This window comes from Schistocerca piceifrons, chromosome 2 (assembly GCF_021461385.2).
Source record: "Schistocerca piceifrons isolate TAMUIC-IGC-003096 chromosome 2, iqSchPice1.1, whole genome shotgun sequence".
In the NCBI taxonomy this organism is placed as follows: domain Eukaryota; kingdom Metazoa; phylum Arthropoda; class Insecta; order Orthoptera; family Acrididae; genus Schistocerca; species Schistocerca piceifrons.
In genome coordinates, this window is record NC_060139.1 from 276,248,484 (window position 1) to 276,263,149 (window position 14,666).

Here is a 14,666-nt window from a genome sequence, read left to right on the forward strand (position 1 = left end):
ACATCTTAGCATAGTGTTACACCGTCCGGGTTATCTGGATACTTCCCCCTGACACCAACGTATCAGAACTCTCCAGAGATGGGAACTTGCCCTTCCCGTTACCCACCAGGCCTCAACCTCCGCTAATTTCAAGTTGCCACCACTAGTACCTCACCAGTCATGCAACATCTTTGCCTCTGTATTTCCGCCTCAACTGATATCTCTGCCCAACTTCTTTGCATTTACACATGTCTGCCTGTATCTGTATATGTGCAGATGGATGTGTGTGCGTGCGCGTGCATGCGTGCGCGAGTGTATACATGTCCTTTTTCCCCCTAAGGTAAGTCTTTCCGCTCCCAGGATTGGAATGACTCCTCACCCTCTCCCTTAAAACCCACATCCTTTCGTCTTTCCCTCTCCTTCCCTCTTTCCTGATGAAGCAACCTTGGGTTGCGGAAGCTTGAAATTTGTGTGTGTGTTTGTGTGTTTTTTATTGTCTCTATCAACATGCCAACGCTTTCTCGTTTGGTAAGTTACAGCATCTTGATTTTTATATATATTTTTCCCACGAGGAATTTTTCCATCTAATATATTTATAAAATATTATTATTTTATGTGAATTTTCAGATTTCTAGGATGCAAGAAATAATCCATTTAGTTGCAGACAACTAGCCACAGCTGCATGCCCCAAACTAAACAGGTTATTTTATTACTTTTCTCAGCATTTAATAAAGTGGTTATTTCAAATAATACCTGTAGTACACAATATATCCAACACATAATCAGATCCAAGGAAGCAACACATGAAAGAAAGTATTTTTATACAACTTTATTGAAGTTTTTCACAACTGTCAGTTATGTGAAGTTCCAAACAGTGGCACAATTTCAGAGGATGTTCACATTCACAAAAAATATATACACACACAGCTACACTGACACTATTGGACAATTACCATCACTTTCTACACTGCTCCACATTTAGATCACTGTGTGTGGGGATTCACTGACTCTGAAGATTTTTTTTCTGTGGAACAAACAGCATACCATTAGCATAAGATAATTCATTATCAAAACCTGTCTAAACAGTCATGATTGCAAGTATAATACGAAATCAATTCCAATGACAAAATATCACATTACATGTATGCAAGAATATGTAAAAGAAAACCTTTCCTGGACACAAGTATGGTGCAGAATCTCGAAACAGTACACACTACAATAAATATATGTGGTTTTCAAAGCTAATATTACTTACATTAAAGAGATTACAAGCATCAAGAATTAAGCAAGGAGTGCAGAAACAAGGAATGGAAAAATTGCTTATTCTAATGAGTAGGAAAAAAACACATTGCGCAATGAGGTACAAAGTTCTCATGTCTCAGATGATAAAACAAGGCTTAACAATAATATTTAGTGTTGCAATACAGAAAAGTTAAATATAAAATCAGGGGAAAAATATAAGACTAAGGGATGACAATGAAAAGAAATCAAAACAATGAGATGTGAATGGGATCACCTTAAGCCGACGGGGGGTTGCAGTCTGTAACAGACTGCAAGGATACAACTTTGTAGAATTTTGTACGGTTATTCACACCGAGCAGCATTTAGATTCGACAGCAATTACACTGTCCAGTCACATAACTGTGAGAACCTGTCAAAGCATGAGATATGCAGGAAGAGTGTCATTGAGGTTCTAAAAGTACCAACAGGGATGTGGAGCTATGCCAACTCCAGAGCTGTGGCCAGCTGCGCTGCTTTACTTATTTGAGGATAGATGGCACTAACAGCCCAATCGAGGTGGTTGCATTTATTCTTGATTGGGTTTTAATCCTGTGAGTTTGATGGATAGGGGAGTATGGTGAACTCATCCTGGAACTCTTCAACTGACACGTGTACACTGTTAGCTGTGTAACATATTGTTCTGCTGGTGGAGGAGTCTCAAGAAAAAACCAAACTGCATACAGAAGTGGACATGATCCCCGAGGATAGGCACCTACTTGTGTTGATCCACTGTGCCTACCTTAATGACAGGATCATCCAAGGGTTATGCCACAAAAGCACTTCCTGGACCACAAGGCTCCCTTCTCTGGCAAGGACCCTTACGAAGATTGTTGCTGGCCATCTGTTTGATAGAGCATAAAATGTGATTCATCTGAAAAGGCCACCTGTCACTACATGATGGACATCCAGTTGTGGTACTCGTGTGCAAATTAAAGCCTTCATTGCTGATGAACAGCAGCCAGCATGAGCATATGAAACAGGTGCCTGCTACAGAGGCTCATACACAGCGAAGTTTACTGAATGGTCATTGAGGAGACACTGTTGGTATCCCCTCGATTCACCTGGTTGGTCAGTTGCTCAAAAGTGCATGTCTGTTCACCCGTACATGTCTCCACAGATGTATTCACCAGTTATTTATGCCCTGTGGTGCACTACAGTTGCTTCGGCACTCGTTTTGGATAGTGCCATTTTGTAATGCATGGTATACTTAAACCATAGAGGCACACAAACAGAATACACACTTAGGCACACAGTGGACTCGCATTCAGGACGACAATGGTTCAATCCCGTGTCCAGCCATCCTGATTTAGGTTTTCCGTTATTTCCCTAAATCGCTCCAGGCAAATGCTGGGAAGGTTCCTTTGAAAGGGCATGGCTGACTTCCTTCCCTGTCCTTCCCTAATCTGATGACCTCATGACCTAGCTGTTTGGTTTCTTCCCGAAACAACCCAACCCCCCTCCCACTTAGCCATTTCAGAAATGCTTCCACCCTTGGCCCAAAAGCCAATGATCATGCCCTTTCGGACATCTGGTAAATCACTGCATTTCCACCATTACAACAAAGACTGCACTCCAGAATGAGATTTTCACTCTGCAGCGGAGTGTGCGCTGATATGAAACTTCCTGGCAGATTAAAACTGTGTGCCCGACTGAGGCTCGAACTCGGGACCTTTGCCTTTTGCGGGCAAGTGCTCTACCATCTGAGCTACCAAAGCACGACTCACGCCCGGCCCTCACAGCTTCACTTCTGCCAGTATCTAGTCTCCTACCTTCCAAACTTTACAGAAGCTCTCCTGCCAACCTTGCAGAACTAGCACTCCTGAAAGAAAGGAGTGCTAGTTCTGCAAGGTTGACAGGAGAGCTTCTGTAAAGTTTGGAAGGTAGGAGACGAGATACTGGCAGAAGTGAAGCTGTGAGGGCCGGGCGTGAGTCGTGCTTTGGTAGCTCAGATGGTAGAGCACTTGCCCGCGAAAGGCAAAGGTCCCGAGTTCGAGTCTCGGTCGGGCACACAGTTTTAATCTGCCAGGAAGTTTCAAAGACTGCACTGTTTTCTGCATCGCCCAACATGCTTTATATACCCTCCACTGCTATTGCTGCCACCTGCCATCTATGAGTGGTTATTGCATGTTGAACACAGGTGATGGTCACATTAATGCAACTGAGCTGTGTATAAAGAGAAGGTACATGTGACTGAACCATGAGTAAAGGGAAGTAATATGCATATGGTTTTTTACTCTAAAACAACCAAGATACACTCGTGGATTGAACAATAAAGTTGTTGGCACTCATGCTTTTGTTTGTTAAATGTAGCTTGGACAAACATGGAGGAAAACAGTATTCTTGAAAGGGAACATCCTCTGCACTGTAGAATCCTCTGTTTCTTACAGAATTCATACCAGGACAAATGATATACCACATGAACACCTCATCTACATAATCATAGAGCCGCTGTCATGTTTAATAGTAGAAAGGGACCAGTCTGAAATCGAATTTGATGTGACTGAAATTTGGTCTGAATATAGTCTATTAATCATAGCTCAGTGATCATCCTAAAGCCAACAAAGTTAGATTTTGCAGTACAGAATTTCAGCAAAAATTTGGTTGCCTGTAACAGGTTTATCTCATGAAAACAGTGAGTGCATCTAATTGGTTGTAATTTCAATAAAATTCTGAGACAAATAAATAGAACTAGAATACATATTGATCTCTATTAAGCACTGGAAAATCTTGGGTGGAACAACACCACCATGAAAAGGAGAGTTTGCTACCCCCCATATAAAGAAGGTGTTGGATTGCAGACAGGCGCAATGAAGAAAGATTGCTAAACATTTAAGTTTTTGGACAAAATTTCACAACAGAAAACACACACACAATATTTGTCATACAGCTGAAATGTTTAGCAGTCTTTTTGTTGTGACTCTTTGCAACACAATGCCTTCTCTAAGTGATGAGTAGCAATTTATGCTTTTGAAAGTGTTGTTACTGATCTCTACTGCATCTCCTGTCAAAATAGTGCTACAAATAACCCAAATTCAGGTTTTATCAGGGATTAAGTACATTGTGAATGCCAATGAGATTGTATACTAACTGGAACCAAAAAAGATCCTGTTTTAGTTGTACAGTATAAAAACTGTCCATGAAATACATTATGAAATTTTATTAAAGTTCAAAACTTTCCAAGAGCACATTGGTGCATTTCCTCTGAACCATTTTGATAAACCAGCAATTTAACCAGAAGTACACCTCTGGGTACAGAGTAAATCGCATAAAATAGAACCTTGGCACTTTACACAGAGGAAGGACTGGAAATTTACTTATACTTTATAAAATCACATCATGAGGTACTTCACAAAAAAAAAAAAAAAAAAAAATTTGAGACAACTGTTTAGCAATTTTACATATGTTTTGGAATATCAGAAAAAGGATTAAAATAAATCTACAAAATGAAACCACACTGTCAGTTTATTACAAACATATGACCTGTGGAATCAGCTCTGGGAGAAAATCTTTGCAATGGCCTACAATAGTGTACATGTTCTTTTGTTGATGGTGGAAAATGAACACGCAATTTCAGCATAATGTGGAGAAAATCATTACAAAAATGTAGATATGTCTTTTTACAGTATGCGTTCTTCCAGATACATGTTCAAATATGAAATATATTTTAAATTTATGTGAAAAAATGTAATTTAAGGATATTTTCATAAAATTAGCAAAAATGACCAAAATACAATGTAAGCAGCAACTGAAAATAATTATGCACTAACAAAATCAGTTGGTGACTGAAAGTAAAGTTTGCACAAAGGAAAAAAGTAATGACCTGTGTAATGAGAGTAGCAAGTGCTCCTGCAGAAAAGTGTGTTAAAACAGCCTGTAAACTTAATCATCTTATACCATTATATGTAGTACTTATTGCCTATGAGCATGGTTCAGAACAACTAATATCCTCTCAACAGACAGGCTACTGAACAGTGTATGCACACACAGCAATAAATATGGGCAGCAAGCTTCTGTTTGTCAATAGAGAAATCACTGAGACAGTATTGTTCCCCCTTCTTTTGCTCACAGTGTAGTAATTTCTGGGTACTGATCATTCTACACTACACTGTGTTAAAAAAACCTAACAATCTTGAAGAGGGAGACAGTGATTAAATTTTGTGTGTCCATGCAATGAAAAGTTATGAAATGCTTAGAATAAATTACCCTTTTGGTGGTTCTTGCTTTTCGAAGCTTTTTTCCTTCTCTTTACAGTCTTAAAATTTCAAATTCTGTCATTTACATAATTTCATTTAGATTTTTACAACACAAGATTCATTGTTCCATTTTAGATATTCTTGGTAGTGCTATTGCAATTTTTACCGTATTTATGTATTTTTTATGTTCTTTTAACTTTAATGTAAGTGCATGTAAACTTCAGATGGTTACACACTTCATAAACTGTCAACACTTTTATTTTCTAAAATTAATTTTATAACTTGTCTTTTAGACAAACCTGTCAATTCAGGGACAGTGTTATATACTGCATATAAATTGTCACTGTCTGCAGCACTGAATTTGCTAGTGATAACAGTGAACCGTTAAATGCCTATATTCTTTTCTTCAGTTTTCAAGAACCAAAATGTTACCTCTTATACACCCTGTTTCAAGTCATTACATGTACAAGGGAATAACAAACTTTTATCTAGCATACCACTTCAGGAAAACTGCATAGCCTTGTCACATCAAACAAGTCTAAAACCCCAATACATAACATCACTACTCTGTTCAGCAAGCGCAACTAAGTTATTGTATGGACTTGAAACCCCAGCATCATTGGATTTGCCACCAGGGATTGGAGAGGACAAAGGGTTTAAATCAACTCGCTCTGTTTCTGTTGTTTTACTTTGTGTTTGTGTTAATACCTGAGTATCTTTCTGAGCTGTTACTGGTGGGGCATCTGAAGAATGCTTCAAGTCACCGGCCATGGGATTTGATGATTGTGTATTTTCTGGTTTAACTGAAAAAATTACATGAAGAAATTGAAATTAGTAACTACACAAAGTAATGCTGTAAAGTTTCAGTATGTTTCGTTTATAAAACATCAAACTGATTGACTGTGTAACATTATTATTTTCATCTTGTCCAAAGGAATATTGTCTTTTATGGAAAAAGCTAACTAAATAACGAAGTTAATAACGATGCTTAAAAGTTGTGGACAATGAAAGTGGCAATTTAGATTGCACATGTATTGTTACTCAATACATTTGGCTGGCAGCAGCACTGTTAGTCTTTTAATGTGCATACACCTATGAAGCAAAAAACAGAATGATTCCTTGACAGCAAAAGCATCACAGGTTGGCTGGCCACCAGAGCAATGGTGATTGGTAACATGAACTTCAACTACAAATAAAACAGTGTGTGTTAGTCACTTGTTTATTTTGCCACTACACATTGCAATGGTTCACATCACCATATTCAGGTGGAGGATTGTTTATTAACAGGGCTGGTGTTGAAGAGTACAGACATCTTTTCAAAGTCGCAGACCAAGGACAGTGTAAGTTCAACATCAACATCTACATCTACACAGATACTCCGCAAGCCACTGTACGGTTCATTGTAGAGGGTACTCTGTACTACTACCAGTCATTTTCTTTCCTGTTCCACTCACAAACAGAGCAAGGGAAAAACGACTGTCTATATGCCTCCTTATGAGCCCTAATTTCTCGAATCTTATTTTCATGGTCCTTACGTGTGATGTAAGTTGGTCAGTAGAATCGTTTGGCAGTCCGCTTCAAATCACTGTTCTCTAAATTTTTTCACTAATGTTTCTTGAAAAGAAGATTGCCTTTCCTCCAGGGATTCTCATTTGAGTGCCCCAAGCATCTCCATAACACTTATGTGTTGTTTGAACCTACTGGTAACAAATCAGGCAGCCCGCCTCTGAATTGCTTCGATGCCTTCTTTCAATCCAACCTGGTACAGATCCCAATCACTCAAGCAGTTTTCAAGAATAGGTCGCACCAGCATCCTATATGCTGTCTCCTTTACAGATGTGCCACTCCATCCTAAAATTCCTCCAACAAACCGAAGATGACCATTCGCTTTCCCTACCACAGTTCTCACATGCTCGTTCCACCTCATATCGCACTGCAACTTTATGCCTGGATATTTAAATGACCTGAGTGTGTCAAGCAGGACACTACTAATACTGTATCCAGACATTACTGGTTTGATCTTCCTCTTCACCAGCATTAACTTACATTTTTCTAGCTGCCACTCATCACACCAACTGGAAATTTTTTCTAAGACATCTTGTATCTTCCTACAGTCACTCAACTGCAAATTGCTGCCCACCCTATCAGCCAAATATAGAGAACAGCAGCAGTCCTGCCACACTTGCCTGGGACACTCCTGAAGATACCCTTGTCTCTGATAAACACTCACCATCAAGAAGAACATACTGGGTTCTATTACTGAAGAAGTCTTTGAGCCACTCACATATCTGTGGACTTATTCCATATGCTCATACCTTCGTTAACAGCCTGCAATGGGGCACCGTGTCAAATTCTTTCCACGAATCTAGAAATAAGCAATCTGCTTGTTGCCCTTCATCCATAGTTCTCAGTACATCATGTGAGAAAAGGGCAAGATGAGTTTCACACGAGTGATGCTTTCTAAAACAACGCTGATTCGTGCACGTAAGCTTTTCAGTCTCAAGAAAGTTTATTATACAAGGGTTGGAACTTAAATAGTGGCAACTATTTATTCACAACCGATACAAAAGAGTTGAATGTTTCCATCTGTTACTGTCCTTCAAAGTAGTCACCAGCGTTGTGTAGAACCCATTGCCAGCGACGTGGAAGGCATAGTATACCAAAAGTAAAGCCTGTCCAGTGGACGGTGCAAATGGAGCGGTTAACTGTCTCTCGAATCTCTGGAACAGTTATGAAGTGAATGCCACGAAGTGGTTCCTTCATCTTTGGAATCAAATCAAAGTCACAAGGACTTAAAATTTTTTACTGTTCGTTTTTGGAGCATCACCTGCAACCAGCTTTGTAAAAGAAGCAGCGACACTTTCTGCACAACCCGTCCATCGTTTTGCACAAAACTGCGTGGGCGCATACAGCGCAAGCTGTGGCAGCTCTGTTCAGCTTCAGAACTGTTCCAGAGATTCGACAGGCAGTACACCGTTCCATTCGCACCACCAACAGAACAGGCTCTGCTAACCGTTTACTATGCCTTCCACATCGCTGGCAAAGGCTTCTACAGAACGCTGGTGACTACATTGAAGGGCTGTAACAAGTGCAAACATGTAACTCTTTTGTATCGGTTGTGAATAAATAGTTGCCATTATTTAAGTTCCAACCCTCATATTCAAACTGAAAATATGTTCAAGGGTTCTGCAGCAAACAGAAGTTACGGATACTGATCTGTAATTTTGTGGGTCCAATCTGTACCCTTTCTTTGCATGCTGGAGTTATCTGCACTTTTCTCCATTCACTTGCGACTTTGTGCTGGATGAGAGATTCATAATAAATGCAAGCTAGGTAAAGGGCCAATGCCGTAGAGTACTCTTTGTAAAATCGAACTGGGATTCCATCCAGACCTGGTGATTTATTTGCTTTCAAATCTCTTGGTTGTTTCTCTACACCAGGTATGCTTATTACTAAGGTGACCATATGGGAGCCAGTCTGATGGTACATTTGTACGATTCTCCTGTGTGAACAATTTCTTGAATGTGAAATTTAAAACTTCAGCTTTTGTTTTACTATCTTCAACTGTCACCACGCTGCTCAACAAGGGACTGAATGGAAGCATTAGACCCGCTTAGTGATTTTACATATGATCAGAATTTTCTCGGGTTTTCAGCTACATCCTTTGCTAAGATGTGACAGTGGTAGTTGCTGTATGCTTTGCACATAGATCTCTTCACAGATGCACGAACCTCTACTAACCTTTGCTTGTTGTCATTTACGCATTCCCTTTTGAAACCAAGAGTACAACAACCTCTGCTTCCTCAGCATCTGCCGAATTTTGTTATTAAACCATGGTGGGTCTTTCCCATCCTTTATCTACTTACTAGGCATATAACTCTCCAGACCATGATTTACAATCTGCTTAAACTTTGCTTGCAATTCCTCTACATCCACTTTAGTGGAACTAAGTGATGCCAATTCACTGTCTAAGTGAGATGTTAATAACTGCTTGTCTGCTCTATCTAGCAGAAACAACTCTCCTATCTTTTTTGACTGATTTATTAACTTCTGTCATCATAGTTGCTATAAAGACATCATGATTGCATTTCTATACTGACATTGTCAATAAGGTCCAGCCTATTTGTAGCTACAAGGTCTTTTGTGTCTTTTGCTAATATATAAATTGTTGATTTCAAAAAGGCACTTTAAAGATTAAAAAACATGAATTTATGACAGTGAATTGTACTTACAGAGACGGCAAAGTTGTAAAAGGTCTGAAAACTGTTGCCTGATGTACGTCCTCTCCACTGCACATTGCATTTACACTGTCGTTTGTTGTTTCAAAGTTATACATGTTACAGATATGTTCATTTACAGCGGTTAAAGAGATACAAGATTAAATGATTTCTACAAAAATAAGTATTTTTTTTTTTAAAAAAAGGGGGGGGGGGGGGGAGGGGAAACAAAGATCATGTCCAAGACATCCTCCAAACATTCAACAAAATGCACAAGAATATTAAATCACCTATGAACAGGAAATAAATGATACCATCAAATTCCTTGATTTAACCATCTGCAAACAAGACAACAAATATGTCTTCCAAATTTATAGGAAAACAACCACCACAGACATAAACACATGTGCTTCCTCCTGCACAAACCAGCAGCTTACCACTCAATGATCCACAGAGTTACGAAAACCCAGAGTGATGGGAGCCTCCAGAATGAAATAAAAATCATAAATCAAATCAAATAGCTGTCGCTAATGGGTACAAACCCACACTAACAGAAAGTTTAGTTTAAGAATAAAATTAACAAAATAACCACTAAGAACCAAAAGAATACAGTAAAAGCCTGCACACCCTCCCTCGGTAACACCTCCCAAAAAATTGACAATATCCTCAAACGACACAGAATAAGAACTTTAAATGCCCGGCTCAGTGCATAGATCAAACAGGCCATGACTTCCGCACCAGATTCAAGGAACACATCAATGCCTTCAGATACAACACACCACATAAATCTGTAACAGCCTCAAATATAAAAGATACAGGACATCCATTTGACAATGTAGTAAACAACCTTGAAATACTGCAGACACTGAACGAAGGACACAGAATGTGTCTATATGATGAGCTAGAAATCTATGTACGCAGAAAAAACTTGGGGAACATCTACTCCATGATGACAGTGGAACAGGCTCAACCAATTTTTCCAAAAGCTTTGACAAAGTACTTAACACATTCTCATAATTTACAGTTTCAATGTACAGCAATTAATGCAATCACTCACATTCATCCCTCAATAAGTTCAACATACAATGTATATGTATGATCTGTTGTAATCCTACGATGACAGTGTAAATGTAACGTGCAGTGGAGAGGACATACATCAGGAAAAGGTATGCAGACGTTTTACAACTCTACTGTCCCTGTAAGTATAATTCACAGTCAGAAATTAATGTTTTTTAACCTCTACAGTGTCTTTTTTAAATCAACAATTTTTATCATTAGCAAAAGACACAAAATATCCTAGACAATCCTTGCTCTGTGACTTTGAAAAGATGTCTGTACTCTTCACCAACACCAGCCACCTAAATAAACAATTCTCCACATGACAATGACTGTGTGAACCATTGAGACACACAGTAGGGGGCAAAAAAGGTTGCAGCCCTCATAATGCCATCCGTTATGGATGAAATATTCACAAGCACTTCAAATATTACATTTTCTGAATCATTTCAAATTGAAAGCATCCTTATCGTGGTTAGAATATGGAGACCTTAAGTTAAATAATGGAGCTATATACTTTTTTACAAGCCTGGCTACTCAACACCACTGGTAATACAATGAATGGTTGTCTTTTCTCATACCATGTTAACTAGAAGATATTTTCTATGCATTCTCCTTTGATTCCTGAACTATGAGATTAACAGTAACTGCTTTACAAAATGAATGGTTATGTCAAATGATTATCAATAAAGGAATTTATAATTTTTCAAGGCTAATGGGAAGCACAGTGTTATGGTTAGTATACTTACTGAAAACTGATTCAGCTGTGTATAAGACCATTAACATGAAATGAAATTGTGTCATGCATGACAGTCTGATTTCCACAATGAGGCAGTAGAATATTCTGCGTAGTTGCTGAGAATACACACCATTTCTACATATCAATAAAGTTACAGCCGTTCATGAAATGGGAAAATCAACAGATTTTTTGGAACCCTTAGGGAAAAAAGGTCATCCAAGATGTTATGTTTACCTGACGATCAAGAGGTACAGTAAAACTGGGCCTGCTGAAGATCATCAGAGGCTTGGACATCCATCACTCATTCACAGAAATCCTGTCAAGAGGCAATCAGTGATGGCACGTGACCTGGAAATATTAAAAAGTTTGATGTCTCAGGGAGTCAAACATGATCTGAGGGCGAGAAGTTTTCACTGAAGAATTGGTCACTGTGTTAGTCCATTGCTGAGGAAACTGAAATGAAAATTCCTTCTTCATAAATACACAGAAATCATCTCAGATCACCAGTTTTTCCCCACAATTGTAGTGGCTTTCACAATTTAAATAATATTTTAATGAACTCAAATGACAAGTGTGAGATGCAGTGAAAGAAAAATTTGTTTTGAATGTCCCAATACCTTCTGAGGTCCTTCAGATGCAATATGGTCCAACAGCAAAAAATAATTTGTTGTCACAGCCATTTTTGTCAGTAATTGTGGTATATTTCACTCACATCTACTACAATGTAATGCTGGAGTCAAGTATGACACACTTTAAAAATAAATTATTCAACACTGGAAAGGAAGTATGCAATAGTGGCTAGCAAAAGGATGCAGGCCAAAAACTGATCAAGGCCATCTCAAGAGCATGGGACTTTTATCCCTTGTATTGTCCTCCCACCGACACATAGTTCATCTATTCTGGAGTAGTACTAAAGAACAAGTGTTGCAAGAGTAATATCCTGTAAGCTGTAACAAGAAACTCTACCACATTCACCACCCTCAAGAGATCAAGCAAATTTTTCCACATAAAATCCAACAAAAGTTTAACACTATGTAATTTTGTATGAGCATAAATCTGCAGTGGAAGATAAATAGTGTAATGAATAATGACAACCACTCATTGTGTGGCAGAAGTGTTGAGTGATGCATAGCCACATAAACACGAGGTTCTGTAGTGTAGTTCAGCATTTGAACATATATTGTTCTTAAGTGTTCTATGTCCCAATTGGGCTAGGTAAGGTAATACTGTCAATCTCATGTAGAAATGGCTAGTAAATTCATAGCAGCTAATCCTGGATCAATATTAGTTCGTTTTTTCATTTCTGGCTAAAGTTCCCACAAGAACTGTACAGGGAGATTTTTATTATTTTCATTGTTATTATTACAAGAACTGATTTATTGCTGAATCAATTATTACTGTAGTTAAAGATGCAACTCTCTAATGTATATGTGTTATCTAGTAGCTTTCTATGATCCACATTCTGATACATGAATGGTATTTAACTTCATAAATCATTAACTACAATCCCACAACAGATTAAACTAAAGACAAACCATACAGCATGATCGTCTTAATTTCCTTCAACAAGAGATACTTTGAACTTTTTTGGTATTTTAGTAAATGTTATTTAATCAAAAGATGACTTGAGTGTTGTATAAAATTCAATGCTAAAGCTTTCAAAGCTATACTTAGATGATATAATACTAAAGATACCATACCATCTTTCTAAATGCAGACTGCATTTCATTAACTATTTCAAGATTATTGATAACAGGATATCAAAACTTCAGAATACATCTTGCTAGTGGTACAACAGACACATACAAATTGAAAAATATTAGAAAAATTTTAACAGGCTGGTTAGTTTTGGTGGGACTGTTTACGCTATTTTTCAAAAGAATAACATTACTTTACAAAACTTTAATATCTCAGATATACTATAAATTCCATTTTAGTAAATGTGGTATAGAGTGGTTTACAAATAAGATGAAATTGATTTTTAAAAAATGTAGCTGAGAGGCAACAATAATCCTCTCTACTGGAGTTTCAGAATTCAGAAACATCTTTCATAACCTGTTTGGGTGTAACGCAATGCAATTAAAACGAAGCACCCAGAAAGCTAAGTAATGAGAAATCACTTTGGTCTTCGGGTCTTTTGTTGATCTTCAGGAGTCAGCTTTTAACATTTCTACAACCTTTCTGGTGACTGCATAGTTTTAAAGGAAGCCCAATGAATAGAATTTGAAAGCCAATATTTTCAGAGGTGTAGTTGAAAGAATCCCATGGAAAAATAATTCTCATTATTTTCTAAAAAGCTTTTAGAGTACCCTTTTGTTCTATTGGTACTTAAAAGGCATCAAATTTATCATCATACCATCTTACCTCCATAAATAAAATTATACGTAACGGCAACATATTTCTTTGCATAGGTTAGGGCTTCTTGCGACACTTCTGACGCTTGCCGAGGGTAGCACAAAGCAGACATTGCCAACGACCCAGCAGCACCATATGTCAGCCTCCGGAACCAACCACCTCGCAGGCCAAATATGACACCCGTAAGGCCTCCTAAACTGATGGCACCAATGCGTGGCAAATAGTTCCCCTCCTCCTTCAGAAATGCCAAAGTAGCTGTTAATAGAAATGCAAGTTTGAAAAAACTATTAATTTTCAAATCACAATATTTATCAAATTAATGGACAGGACATGTTTTCACATTTACATCTACATTTATACTCTGCAAACCACTGTGAAGTGCCTGGCTGCAACTTTCAATTTCAATATGATGATCAGCATTAAGTAAAATGATGTTTAAAAAGCACAAATGCACAATGAATTTTCACAATTAACACACTTAATAAATATAATACAGCAGAAATTTTACACGAAAATACAAATATATAAGTAATAAAATTACATGAGAGAGTTCCCAGCCAGCATTTATTTTAAGGAGACAAAATGTTCAGTATTACCAACAGGCACTTATAAAGGTACAAGACACTACCTCTTTCTCCCCTCGTGCATAACGACAGGTGGCCAGGTCCCTCTCTCTCTCTCTCTCTCTCTCAGGTCAAAGTGACCTGGCTTTCCTTTTTAACCTTTGCTAACCTATCTCTCTGTCATCCCTTTGCAAGGAACTAATAATTGTGGAAGTCAGAATAGTGTCATGTATTTGTCCCTTTATGCCCATTGGCAGTACTAAATATATTACCTACTTAAGTA

General features: G+C 38.1%; 1 protein-coding gene across 3 annotated transcripts in view; it reads right to left on the reverse strand.

The window, feature by feature from the left end:
* Window positions 1–793: 793 nt before the first annotated feature.
* LOC124776692 (MICOS complex subunit MIC27) overlaps window positions 794–14,666 on the reverse strand; it is a 61,856-nt gene continuing 47,983 nt past the window's right edge. The window contains exons 4-6 of one of the 3 annotated variants that reach the window (XM_047251795.1): window positions 13,830–14,075; window positions 6,162–6,256; window positions 794–1,003 (exon numbers count right to left, since the gene is read on the reverse strand). In XM_047251795.1, coding sequence (XP_047107751.1) covers window positions 980–1,003; window positions 6,162–6,256; window positions 13,830–14,075 — 365 coding nt within the window. In that variant the 3' untranslated portion in view covers window positions 794–979. Of the gene's footprint in view, window positions 1,004–6,161; window positions 6,257–11,699; window positions 11,814–13,829; window positions 14,076–14,666 lie in introns of those variants that run through there. The other 2 variants (XR_007015649.1, XM_047251796.1) reach the window with 2 other exon arrangements.